At 40.1% G+C, this 14,072-nt stretch overlaps 1 protein-coding gene across 4 annotated transcripts in view; it reads left to right on the top strand.

Annotated features, from left to right (window-relative positions):
• Window positions 1-13,227, top strand: part of tnn (tenascin N) — a 47,958-nt gene extending 34,731 nt beyond the window's left edge. For 3 of the 4 annotated variants that reach the window (XM_046407523.1, XM_046407526.1, XM_046407524.1), the window contains 13 exons: window positions 303-566; window positions 939-1,202; window positions 1,576-1,839; window positions 2,215-2,478; window positions 2,857-3,120; window positions 4,531-4,794; window positions 6,984-7,114; window positions 7,913-8,051; window positions 8,188-8,339; window positions 9,376-9,472; window positions 9,581-9,745; window positions 10,532-10,695; window positions 11,874-13,226. In XM_046407523.1, the coding sequence (XP_046263479.1) occupies window positions 303-566; window positions 939-1,202; window positions 1,576-1,839; window positions 2,215-2,478; window positions 2,857-3,120; window positions 4,531-4,794; window positions 6,984-7,114; window positions 7,913-8,051; window positions 8,188-8,339; window positions 9,376-9,472; window positions 9,581-9,745; window positions 10,532-10,695; window positions 11,874-12,023 (2,582 nt within the window). In that variant the 3' untranslated portion in view covers window positions 12,024-13,226. Of the gene's footprint in view, window positions 1-302; window positions 567-938; window positions 1,203-1,575; window positions 1,840-2,214; window positions 2,479-2,856; window positions 3,121-4,530; window positions 4,795-6,983; window positions 7,115-7,912; window positions 8,052-8,187; window positions 8,340-9,375; window positions 9,473-9,580; window positions 9,746-10,531; window positions 10,696-11,873 lie in introns of all 4 variants that reach the window. The other variant, XM_046407527.1, reaches the window with a different exon arrangement.
• The last annotated feature ends 845 nt before the right edge of the window (window positions 13,228-14,072 follow it).

The raw sequence follows: 14,072 nt of genomic DNA, 5'->3' as shown, positions 1-14,072 counted from the left end.
CCTCAGCAGAGTACAATGTCACATTTTTTGAACAATAACTAAATTTAAACATTTGTAACACAGCAGTTATTTCTTGCTCCTTAAAAAAAAGTTTAAAAGAACAAAAAAAATAAAAAAAAAACATCAGTCATCACTCCTACAAAGACATCCAAGTTTGACGTGTCTTATCTCTTACACAATAACCGAAGGTAATTTGTAAGAGGTAACTATACTATACTGATGTGGATCAGTTGTGCATAGTTGTTGTTATGTTTGTAACAATGTCTTTGAGTAGTCTCTACTAACCATAACTCCCCATGCAGAGCTGGATGCTCCTACTAACGTCTTGGCCCAGGATGAAACAGAGTCCAGCTTCAAGGTGTCCTGGGATCACACCCGGGCAGAAATAGATGGCTACGTCCTAATGTACACCTCTTCTGAGGGCTCTAGTGAGGAAATCCCAATTGGACCTGACAGTTCGTCATACACACTGACTGGTCTGAGGCCTGGGGTCCTTTACACTGTCTACGTCTGGGCCATCAAGGGAAGCAGAGCCAGCAGGAAGATCTCAACACAAGCTGAGACAGGTCCTAAATCTACCATTTCATGTTCAAATTTGAAGCTCTTAATTATCTGAGCTTATCAACTAAGGCCAAATTGGGGGTTGAATGCATATCTACATGCACTAGTATATTAAGGCACCTTAAAACATTTTGACAATTTAAAGAAAAATAAGTTTAGTTTTCCCCTAGATGGTAACCTGACTAGCATCTGGTTATTAACTCAATCAGAAACCCCGACTTGATGTGTAGAACTGGATGCTGCTCATTCTCAGTTTATAATGAGGCCTGGTATTACATTAGGTTGATAGATATAATTTAGAATGAGCCACAGCTCATCTGTAGTTTGTAGTTTGCTTCAGTAGTTCATTGATATCTTCTACTAACATCTCCCTGTAGAGTTGGATGCGCCTGCTAACCTCTCAGCTCAAGATGTGACAGAGTCCAGCTTCAGCATATCATGGGATCCAGTCCAGGCCGAAATAGATGGTTATGTCCTAACCTACAGCTCCTCTGAGGGCTCTAGTGGGGAGATCCCAATCCGGTCTGACACCACCTCTTACACACTGACTGGTCTGAGGCCTGGGGTCCTTTACACTGTCTACGTCTGGGCCATCAAGGGGAGCAGAGCCACCAGGAAGATCTCAACGCAAGCTGAGACAGGTCCTAAATCTACAATTTCATGTTCAAATTTGAAGCTCTTAATTATCTGAGCTTATCAACTAAGGCCAAATTGGGGATCGAATGCATATCTACATGCACTAGTATATTAAGGCACCTTAAAACATTTTGACAATTTTAAAGAAAAATAAGTTTAGTTTTCCCCTAGATGGTAACCTGACTAGCATCTGGTTATTAGCTCAGTCAGAAACCCCGACTTGATGTGTAGAACTGGATGCTGCTCATTCTCAGTTTATAATGAGGCCTGGTCTAACATTAGGTTGATAGATATAATTTAGAATGAGCCACAGCTCATCTGTAGTTTGTAGTTTGCCTCAGTAGTTCATTGATATCTTCTACTAACATCTCCCTGTAGAGTTGGATGCGCCTGCTAACCTCTCAGCTCGAGATGTGACAGAGTCCAGCTTCAGCATATCATGGGATCCAGTCCAGGCCGAAATAGATGGTTATGTCCTAACCTACAGCTCCTCTGAGGGCTCTAGTGGGGAGATCCCAATCAAATCTGACACCACCTCTTACACATTGACTGGTCTGAGGCCTGGGATCCTCTACACTGTCTACATCTGGGCCATCAAGGGAAGCAGAGCCAGCAGGAAGATCTCAACACAAGCTGAGACAGGTCCTAAATCTACAATTTCATGTTCAAATTCGAAGCTCTTAAACATCTGAGCTTATCAACTAAGGCCAAATTGGTGGTTGAATGCACATCTACATGCACTAGTATATTAAGGCATTTTAAAACATTTTGACAGTTTAAAGAAAAATAAATTGTTTTTGTTTTTCCTAGATGGTAACCTGACTAGTATCTAGTTATTAACTCAATCAGAAACCCCGACTTGATATGTAGAACTGGATGCTGCTCATTCTCAGTTTATAATGAGGCCAGGTCTAACATTAGGTTGATAGATATAATTTAGGATGAGCCACAGCTCGTCTGTAGTTTGTAGTTTGCCTCAGTAGTTCATTGATATCTTCTACTAACATCTCCCTGTAGAGCTGGATGCTCCTGCTAACCTCTCAGCTCGAGATGTGACAGAGTCCAGCTTCAGCATATCATGGGATCCAGTCCAGGCCGAAATAGATGGTTATGTCCTAACCTACAGCTCTTCTGAGGACTCTAGTGGGGAGATCCCAATCCGGTCTGACACCACCTCTTACACACTGACTGGTCTGAGGCCTGGAGTCCTTTACACTGTCTACGTCTGGGCCATCAAGGGAAGCAGAGCCAGCAGGAAGATCTCAACGCAAGCTGAGACAGGTCCTAAATCTACAATTTCGTGTTCAAATTCAAAGCTCTTAAATGAGCTTATCAACTAAGGCCAAATTGGGGATTGAATGCATATCTACATGCACTAGTTTATTAAGGCACTTTGAAACATTTTGACAATTTAAAGAAAAATAAGTTGGGTTTTTTTTTCCCCTAGATGGTAACCTGACTAGCATCTGGTTATTAACTCAGTTAGAAACCCCGACTTGACATGTAGAACTGGATGCTGCTTATTCTATTCTCAATTTATCATGAGGCCTGGTCTAGCATTAGGTTGATAGAAATGCTTTAGGATGAGCCACAGCTCGTCTGTAGTTTATAGTTTGCCTCAGTAGTTTATTGATATCTTCTACTAACATCTCCCTGTAGAGCTGGATGCTCCTGCTAACCTCTCAGCTCGAGATGTGACAGAGTCCAGCTTCAGCATATCATGGGATCCAGTCCAGGCCGAAATAGATGGTTATGTCCTAACCTACAGCTCCTCTGAGGGCTCTAGTGGGGAGATCCCAATCCGGTCTGACACCACCTCTTACACACTGACTGGTCTGAGGCCTGGGGTCCTCTACACTGTCTACGTCTGGGCCATCAAGGGGAGCAAAGCCAGCAGGAAGATCTCAACACAAGCTGAGACAGGTCTCAAATCTCGAATCTGTTTTATTATTCTATTTTGTGTTAAATCCAATTACCCAAGCAATTAACGTCGATGCCTCTGTCGAAATACTCAGCTCAAGTTGACATTTGCGGGGCCATGTTTATGTTTTATGCACCATATCGTCAAGCACCCCATACTGACAGGACAACTCCCCTCTAAACCCTCAGAGAAAAATGTTTGTCTCACATGTTAAACTAATCAGAATCGGCCTGTTTGCTTAAAAGAGTTTTCCAATGTATTCATCCATCAGTTCATCCATCTACTTGCCAACTTCTTATGCGGGTCATGGCTAGCATAGCAGCCCAGACATCCTTTCCCCCAATAACTTACTCCAGCTCTTCCTGAGCAGTCCCATGCCAGCTCAGAGGTACACTCCATCCAGAATGTCCTGGAACTACCCTGCTGTCTCCTCTCAGTCAGTCATGCATGGGGTTTACGGAAGAATTCAGGCCCATTTTTCCAAGTGACCAGAACATCTGTGCCTGCAGCTCTATTCGTAGTTCCTTTCACCATTTCAGTTACATGTTGTGTTTGTGATCACAGATGAAGGGTGGATTGAAGACTGGCTTGGGAACTTCATTGCTTTGTATCGGCTGTCTGTACACTAGCGCAAACTGATAAAACGTTCTAACTTGCGTGTAAAATCCCAACTGAACTGGATCCTTGGTACAGCTTCATACTTATATCTGAATCAGAGAAGACCAGAAGAGGATACTTGAGGGCCTTGAAGTGAACCTCAGTCTGAGAGCTTTCTTCACTCCTGCTCTCCATCACCAGGTTCTTCAGGTGTCACCATGACAAGCACTCTTCACCTTCTGAACAAAGCTTCATGCAGTTACTTCCTTGATAAAGTCCATTCTATGCAGAATATATGAATGGATACAGAAAAATTCCAGCTGAGATGAAAGTTGAGGACATGACAGCAAACCCAGAAGGGCAAATGTTCTGAAATATGTCCTTCCTGCAACATGCAGGTGTGCCAGGCTCCCAGGGGAAAGAGAATGGAATGGGATGTATACACCTATCATCATAACATTGAAACCATTGCAAACATTGGATCCCATGGATTGTTGATCAGGTTGGGATCTGGGGAGTCTGCAGGCTGTTGTTATGGTCCTTGAGATATTCCTTACTTGTGAGAAGAACTTTATTATGTCTCTGAGATTAAAGTCAGAACAATCAAAACCCGAGGAAGCACTTTACTTTGCGAGTTTCTCTCAATCTCATCACACGACAGACAAAACCATATACAATATATGCCATTATATCATTAATATTTTTAGCAAATGCATGCCAAAGGAGTTGTTCACCTTCAAGTGAGAAATGAAACAATACATCTTGTAGTTTGCATCAGTAGTATATTAACCACTTCCACTAACATCTTTCTCTAGAAATGGATGCTCCTGCTAACCTCTTAGCCCGAGATGAAACAGAGTCCAGCTTCAGCGTGTCATGGGATCCAGTCCTGGCAGACATTGATGGCTACATCCTAACTTACAGCTCTTCTGAGGGCTCAAGTGAGGAAATCCCAGTCGGGTCTGACACCACCTCTTACAGGCTGACTGGGCTGAGGCCTGGGGTCCTCTACACTGTCTACATCTGGGCCATCAAGGGGAGCAAAGTCACCAGGAAGATTTCAACAAAAGCTGAGACAGGTTAATATGCTACAAATAGGCAGGGTTATCTCTTTGTTATGGGTAATTTTGTCAGTCTAGACTTCTCTTTTCAAATTCACCCACAATCAAAGTAAGAGTTGGAAAGAGCAGCAACATATGGAAACATTTGTTCATTGATGTTATCTGAAACAAATTTTCTCTAATCAGAGGCCGTATGCTGATATCTTTGTGAGACAACTGTGAGAATTTCCACCCAGGTAATGCTAAAATCAACCAATTTAATTTTAAAATAGGCAGAAACACACTAAAACAAAGCTGGATGAAATTTGTGTGACTTTTAAGATACTGTCTATAACAGAGCTGTAAACTGAGTTAGAAACAATCGGGCAACAAACAAAAGGTTTAAACAGGTTACTCCTCTATTGCTGTTACAAAACAAAGACCTCAGGCCCAGATTGCTGAATTTGCAGTCAGTCAGAGTCTGCTACATGTGGCCCCAGTTTGGGGGATAATTGGTTTTAGCAGTAACTTGAAGTAGTATATTTCAGATGAGGACAACAAAAACTACAGTAACTTCATAAAGTTGACAAGAAATCTTATGATTTTAATTCATGCTGAACAACAGCATTGAGGGGTTTTGGATCCTTGCAAATGTGTGTGTATTTTTCTTCTTAAATAATGTTTTATGTGACAGTATTGGATACATTTGGGTTGTTAAGTTGAGAATTTTTGACGTTGCATCACGTGTGAGATTTTAATATATCAGTATAACCTTAAAAATTGCTGATAGTTTCAAAAACTTTAATTCAATTGAACTATAATAATAATAATATATAAACAATAATATAACAATATAATAATCATATTTGGTAAATCCCTACAAGCCAACCTGAAACTTTGAAATTGCTTTATTTATTCATTTACTAATAATAATGATCATTTTGATTTATGCACACACAAAACAGCAATCCATCAATTTATGCACAAAGTGGCCTTTGATTTATTAAAATCTAAATTTCTTTTAAAGTTTAAATTTGTTTATTCTATATTTCAAAACTACCAGGAAGCACCAAAACTCCTTCTCTTGCCGGAAAAGCCTCCCACAGGCTGAGCCAGGTCACTGGGTATGTCTCGTTACTTAGCATGGGGTAAAAATAGCAGTGGCAGCACATGGTGAATGCATTACAACAGGGGTGTCTTTGTGTGAGCCAGATGATCTGTAAAATCACAGAGGACCTCTAAGTGAAAGCTGGATCTTTTTCAATTAGGCAGCAAATGGCCAAGTTTTGGAATATAAACTTGTCTGGTCGTAACTTATTAGAAACCATCAGTGGCTACAGACCAGTATTGTGCTCACTTCAGATAGGAAAGCCATTGTGTCAAAAGATGTCATCTGGGATACATAAAAGCCTGTGTTATTACATTTGTGACTTTATGGAATCTTGTAATAAGCACCATTAATATGTCAGTTAAAACTGTCAGCATCACTACATTTCACAGAAAAAAATTTAGGTTGTATCTTCTCCTGTTACAATTCAATTACCAGAAAATCCTCTTAATGTTTTCAGTGATAGTAAAACTGCAGCAAAACTGAAACCTAGATGATTCCTTTATATACACAGAAGGGTTTTTTAACTAGAAGAGGACTAAAAATATGGATCTTGGCTAGAAAAACATAGGAGATTATTTGGGCTGATTTTGTACTTCATGGTGATATATGCTTCCTCCAATTTCTTGAGCCATGGGAGGCTCAGGCTCCTACTGTTACAGCAGGTATCTTCATGTCAAATAAATCATTTCAGCACCCGTTTCAGGTCAAACCGCTAAAGCATTTAAATAAGGCAGAGGATAAGTGTCAGTTTATCAGCAGAGGAAAATTGTGACTCTGCGGGCAGGCAGAACTCATTTCTGGTGTTGTGCTTTAAGGTGGAGAGAGGCTCCAGTGTTGGATACATTAATCCTGCACTTATCACTGGGGGAAAGGGAATAAAAGATACATACTGTACAATAAAATGATGTGTTTGTGTTTGACAAACACATAATTTTATTTATATTTATTATTCAAGTGATCAGTTTTCCCAGGTTCAGTGAACATACTCAAGAGAAACTTCACCTGAAACCTCTGTTTACCCAGTCCAGACCTGAGTTTATAATAGGTATTAATGGACACACAATAGATAACATATTCTTGTGCTGTAGTCCACTCTGGTTTATGCTCCCACCCACAGACATTGATGCCCCTGCGGACCTTAAAGCGACAGATGTGACGCTGGACTCGGCTGTTTTGACCTGGGTTCCTCCTCTCGCCGACATCGAGGGCTACATCCTCACCTACAGAGATGAGGATGGCAACATGGAGGTACTTAGCCATGAGGTCTGACGCACACATTTTCCTCACCCAAACAGACAGACACCGTAAGCTTAACTCCAATGTATTTTACTAGCAGTTCTATACATTCTGATGTACTAAGAAAAGGTGTGCATACTCGAGTGGTGTATGTGCACTGAGAAAGTGATGCCCCCCAAAAAACAAGACTTTGTCCAGGCAGTTTAATAATGTCACAACTGAGATACTAAACTCTTTGTCTCGCTATTTCTAGACACAGAGATAAGTTTCTATATGGTACATTGTCATATAAAAAACTGAGTTTGTTTGTGTATGAGGATGCAAAAAAATATATATTGTTCTGTAATGGCTAAAAGCAGAGATGCAGTTACCATCCAAAAACTGGTCAAAAACCAACATACTCAATGTTGGACTGTTTTTGTTATTAGAAGAATGCGAATGTTATTTGGAAAACAGTTTTTACACTGCTTGACAACAACAAACAAAAAACGGATGTTCACTTGAAGATGAAGCGTGTAGAACGCTGACCTCTTGTGGTCAAAAATAAAATGTATCTTCTCAAAGCGATTTTAATCACATGAATGCGTTGATTGATATTTTCAGTGGTACTTTAAAGTTAAATTTAACTTCAGATTATAAGGATTTATGAGCCCATTTAATGCCTGTCTTTAAGTTCAAGATAGTATCCTCCCTCATACAGTGAACTTGGTCAAACACAGCGTGTTATACTGCACAATAAATTAGACAGCTACATTACATAACAACTTCTGTTCAACAAAATTTACCACTGTTGTTTTTTATTGTGGTCAGACTGTCGAAAAGCAGCTCAGAGCTGGGGAGAGCAGTTTTTCTGTGTCCACTTTGGAGATGGGGAAGAGATATATTGTCACCATCATTGCCTACAGGGGCAATAAGAGGAGCAAGGCAGTACAGACAATCTTCAAAACAGGTTTGTACTCTACTGTCTACAGAGTCACTTTTGCCTTCTGCAGGTTCAATAGACTCTTTCCTTTCCTTTCTTTTGCAACATGTCACATCATTAGTCTAAAAAAACATCAATAATATCGTCACATCTTCTTCCCCAGTTGGTCTCCTGTACCCCTTCCCCATGGACTGTCTTCAGATCATGAAGAATGGCAATATGAAAAGCGGTATCTACACCATCTATATTAGCAATGACCGCTCCAAACCAGTGGAGGTTTACTGCGACATGGACACTGATGGAGGCGGCTGGCTGGTATGAATTATTGAAAAACTGTACATCATTTTGAATCTGGTTCCAGGATATTAATAATACTTATTTTTAGCCAAGAAAGAAAAGTTTACAGAATATATACCAGTAAATATTAAAGAGCTCCACTGATGTGACTCATTAACTCAGTTCTCTAATGTTTTGTGGCTTTAGGAAAAAATAATTATCCTGATGATGTCCACATGCTGATTGGTTGCCTTTTCTGGGGGGCTAAGAACTAAAAGTGAACATATCTCAGTCTCCAGTGCTTCAATTTTGACCAATGTTTTGCTGATTTTTAGGGACTGAAGCAGTTCTCAAGTGCATAGTTCATTTTTTTTTCTTAACGTCTGAATTCTTCACACTAGTTTCAAATCTGCCTTTAGGCGATTGACGCCAGGGTTTAAAATAGTGTGTCATAGTGTGAAGCCATCAATGGTTTCTCACTGGATTCAACACGTTATCAAGCTTTGCTTAAGCCTGATAACAACCAGTTCACTTGAATCAGGTGTGTTGGAGCAGGGAAACACCTAAAATATGCACAACAGAATGCCCCAGTACTGAGAAAGTAGATTAGAGACATGATTTCAAAGAAATTTTTAAATTGATGAGTTTTAAATAATTATAGTCTAAGATATTCTGCTGTCAGACCCTCATGTATTTGTCATAACCATGTGTAAAGCTACATCATAATTACTGTCAGTTTTAAGTGCTTCTCTGCGTGGCTCAACATGATCACAGTGTTGCATTAATTAATGAAAACCTTGGTCTGTTCTGCTGATGAACTCTCCCGTATTTCTCATTTGTCCTCCTTCTCTTCTTCTTCTTCCTCCTTCTCAAAATACCTGACTCTGCTCTGCAGAAGCTGTGGTCTCCCCCAGCTTTATGGAAATGCTGTATTATTTTCCTTTAATGATGCAAGTTTCCAATTATTGCTACTGGAATTTATTAGTAGGAAAGGTTACCAACAACCCAAAGCAAATTGTTTGAAACATTTGCATAACAGCTGTCCGTGAAACATTTGCTCACTCGCTGCTTTCAGGTCCTCCAGCGACGTAACATTGGCAAGCAGGACTTTCTGAAACGCTGGAGACAGTACATAGCAGGTTTTGGCAACATGACAGAGGAGTTCTGGATTGGTGAGCGCTTCGATGTCCTGTTTTCTGCAGACATTGCAGCATATACATATGAATAGAAAAAAGTGTATTTCTTGTTGCTTTCACATTTTCTGTCTGATGTTCCCTCAGGTCTGGATAAGATATACGAGCTCACCAACACACCTACTCAGTATGAGCTGAGGTTTGACTTGGGCCTGGGCTCAGAGAGAGTCTATGCCGTATATGACAACTTTAAGATTGCACCGGTCAAGCAGAAGTTCAAACTCACCATTGGCACATACAGGGGAACAGCAGGTGGGCTTTTTGCTTCCAAACCAGCAATACAAAAAATCTGACACTGAGAAGACATCATGAGCAGCCTACATTTTCTCTCTGACATTTTGCTCAAATAGAAGGAGTTCTAGAGAAGAGGAGAGGGCAAGGATGGCAATGAGACAGGGGTGGGAATGTGGGGGTTTCAAGCAGTTGGCACCCCACCTATTACTGTGTGGGATGCTGAGAAAACAAATACGCACCAACAGCAGGTGGGATATTTGTTACAGAAACTTATATTCAGTGAGTTATAGACAGTAGCTATGTAGGGAAGGCTATATCTGAAGGAGGCTGGGTTTTAGAGACCTTTGAACCCAAACAGATACAGACGCACAGTGAGTGCTACCACAGAGTACAGAAACATCATATGCTGTATCACTCTATATTTGGCATTTTATTAAATTTCTTCCATCAGGGATCACATGGAAGAAAAAGGAGTGAGCAGCAAAAGTCTGTGTGAATGGATTGTGTATGAATACAGGCTGAACTGCACACAGCCCATTCTTTACAGTTTGTCACATTTAAACTTATTAATTAATAAGTCAATTCTATTTATATAATCCCAAATAATAATTTCCCTGAAGGGACTGGATAATCTCTACAGCATGAGACATCCTCTGTCACCAGACCCTTGATTTGTAGAGGGTCCCCTCTATGAGGACAGACAGACGCACAGTATCTGCCATATATATATATATATATATATACATATTGGTGTCCAAAATACACATAAATGTCTTACTGTTAATTATTGTTGATGATCCTTAGGTGATGCTATGACCTACCATCAAGGCCGGCCTTGGACTACTATTGACTCAGACAATGACATCGCTCTCAGTAACTGTGCCCTGACCCACCGTGGTGCCTGGTGGTACAAAAACTGTCACTTGGCCAACCTCAATGGAAACTGGGGAGACAGCAGGCACAGTATGGTGAGTGAGCAGGGAGGAAGGCCTGCATTGTGTGGTGTATGTATTGTATGTCTTTATAGAGGATCTGTTATATCTTGATAAAGGTCAATGTAATCAAGGACAAAGAAATTAGTCAAAGACAAAGCAGTCAAGTTAACTCTTTTGGTGTAGTGTGTCTTCACACCAACAGGTGGCACTAACAGTATAATGTGACTGCAGATTTACACTAACCTAAATTACCAGTGAATACGCTTTGGATTCTTGAAATGAGGCTGTCATTTTTCACAGTAAATGATTTAATTCACCTTAGCTTTGTGAAGTTTTAGCACTTAAATCTGCTAAATTAAGATATGCTGTAGACTTGTGATCTTTCATACCCATCAAAACAAGTGGTTCCAAAGCTGTTTTAGTCTCTGTGTTTGCCAGTCTGAATCCCCCCTTGCTTCAAAATGTCAGTGCTGTTCGTGATTAATTCAGCAGTTATTGGAAGTTTCAACACTCATGTTTAGTTACAAAGTCATGAAGAAATTTGCTGAGTTTTCTCTTTATAACAAATACAGTAATGACTACTGACAACAAACTGACTCTTCTGTCACGATTTGAATACAACAAATAATGGTTGAATAACTCATCGTAACACATTGTTTGGTTTTCATTCTACACACACACGCATAGGCTGTTCCCTGGTCAGCAATCAGCTTCACTTGAGGCCACTTCTAGTTGTTTTGTTTTGGATTGTTCAGGTGAAGCAGAAATGGCCTGAATCCATCAGCAGTGATAAGAAAACACATTTCTCACACCAGCTATAAACCATAAGTGTTTTTTACGAGGCTGAGAGGGTAACAACAACAGTTATTATGTCTAAGAGAGACTGATACTGAAGGAAATGCCAGGGGAGATTTCTGCTCTTGTCGAGATTTCATCCATAATATTGCAGCTGCAGATGTCTTGAAATGCAATAACAGTCAAAACAAGTTTGTACTCACATGAAATGAAGCCAGAGGCTGGTATTTATTAGTGTTTGTCATTCTGCTTGGGTGTCATGCCAGAAAATCATTCTGTGTCTCCATCTCTCTCTGATTTCCCCTTCGTCCTTCTCTTTCGTCAATCCCAACTTGTCCCTCTAACCGTGCTTCGCTTCTGCCCCTGTTTCTCTTGCCTCTCTATCTGTCTCGCTCAACCTGCTGTCTTGCTGTCAGGGAGTGAACTGGAAGCCGTGGAAGGGCCACCTGACGTCCCTGGACTTCACCGAGATGAAGATCCGACCCGTGGGTGCCTTGTCCAGCAGGAAGAGGCGATCGTTGATGGCCAGAGAGAAGAACAGAACCAAAAATCTCCAGAAGAAGTAACAAAGCCCCTCCCACTAAAACCACAACATTGTCATCTGTTCCATTAAACTATCATCATGCTAGATTTGGGTGTTTCTGTACATATGTACATACATATGTCTTGGTGCTTTGACCACAAAGGGTTCCCACTGGTTTATATACCTGTATGTGCCCCAACTATTGGACAGTATGTACACTTTTGGAGCAAAGAGGGAAATGCTATGCAACAGTAACTTATTATGTGCTTGTATACAGTGACATTCATTAGAAATTCCTAGGTTTAGTGTCATTGTCAAGAGTCGGAGAGAAAATTGCCTTGGAGTTGTTTTGGAGTTTGTTTTGAACTGAAGTTGTTGAACATTGTCAAGTTATGATGCAATTGTAATTTTAACAACTCCTGTTTCGCTGATTGTCGTAGTAACCTCAATTGTAAATCAGGAAACAGCAGATTTAAGTTAAATTGAGAACAAATCCAATTTTGAAATCCAATTTTTCTCCTATTACTGCATTCATTTTAACTTTTTTTTTTTTAACCTTAGGGCAGCAGTTGAGGTTATTTGTATTATATTTGTTTATTTTATGTCCCTTGAAGAATTTGAGTAGCAACCTTTTTGTGTAGCATTGTCATTATTAGATGAATGTAAAAAAAAAAAAAAAAAAAAAAAAAAGAACTGTGGCTTGTGTGTTTTGTTGTGTGATTAGTTAGTTCCCTGAGTTTACTGATTATGAATCCAGCTGGCTTGGTGTCACATTAAGCTGTCTCTGTGTCCCAAACACTGTCACATCACATTAGTCTGTGTAGGACAAGCCAGAGAATAAGAATGGACGGCTGTCTTGAATGACCATATTGCTCCTGCTTTACATTTATACAACAGAGACAGTGCATATCAATCAGTGATGTGCTCATATCAAAGTCCAATAGAAATGAGGTTTGTTTGCTGCATCTTCAGGAACTTTAATGACCAGACTCTTGTTTTCAATCTCAAAAGCTGACAAAGATTATTAATACTGCTTTGACTTTGACTTTATTACATAATGACATTTATTTTTTACAATTTTATTACAAACTGTGTTGGTTTATGTGACAGCACATCAATCAACTTTTCTGTTAGTCTGCCAGAATTGATTTGTAGTCGCTGCTCTTCATAAATTTTGCATTCAGTAAAATGTCTTTTAATGCCTTTACGGCCCACAAGGTTTTATGTTCATTCACACAATAAATCGATAGATAGATGAATAGAGGTTTTGTCCCAAGAAGATATTGTCATTTTTCTCATCCAAGTATAGCTCAGACTTAAAGGAATTAGAGTTGAAATATAAAATTGATTCCGCCTTCCCCGGGTGCACATATGTTTGACAAAACTCTCCAAAAGCGCCCTCTGAGACACTTCTGTGATAGAGGAGACATGATACAGTGTCCTCTGGGGTTCCCTTCCAGTGGACAAAATGTGATGTAGTGCTATACATTACATACTGAGTCCGCCACTGTGATTGAGTAGTTTCATGTCTCTGTGGGGATGGCAGTGTCAGAAGAGGTTTTATATGTTTTAACTACTACTGTGGTGCTAATTTACTGCATCACTGTGTTGATATGTCTACAATTAACTGGACTACAGCCATGCTATGGAGCGTTCAGCTAACATTGTGCTAACAACAACGTGCATTAGAGAGCTCTCTTAAAGAACAACTTCCTTCCTATTACACTTTCAGTGTAAATACAGACAGCTGGGCCTCACTGGAGCTTCAGCTGAAGCCCAGAGTGCATGTTTATACACAATAAATTTGTCCCCTTTCACCTTACATTAAAATTGTTTTAAGAGGGAATGTCTTCACAGTCAGTATAAACAGGAACAACAATTACAGCAAGCGACAGCTCCTTCAATGTACATATAGTCCTGTCAGTGATATTTAAACATAGCTTCACGTTTTGAAGCCTGTCCTTTACAGTAATGCCTTCATGTCTGTCAGTGATAACCTCATCATGCTGAGGTTTTTTGCAGGTGATGTTCACCATCTTCACCATCTTTGTGTGTTAGCCTCACATTTTGACTTGGTGCGATTAAAAGTTGT

The sequence above is a fragment of the Scatophagus argus genome, chromosome 13 (assembly GCF_020382885.2).
Source record: "Scatophagus argus isolate fScaArg1 chromosome 13, fScaArg1.pri, whole genome shotgun sequence".
In the NCBI taxonomy this organism is placed as follows: domain Eukaryota; kingdom Metazoa; phylum Chordata; class Actinopteri; family Scatophagidae; genus Scatophagus; species Scatophagus argus.
This window is presented reverse-complemented; position numbering and strand designations above follow the sequence as displayed.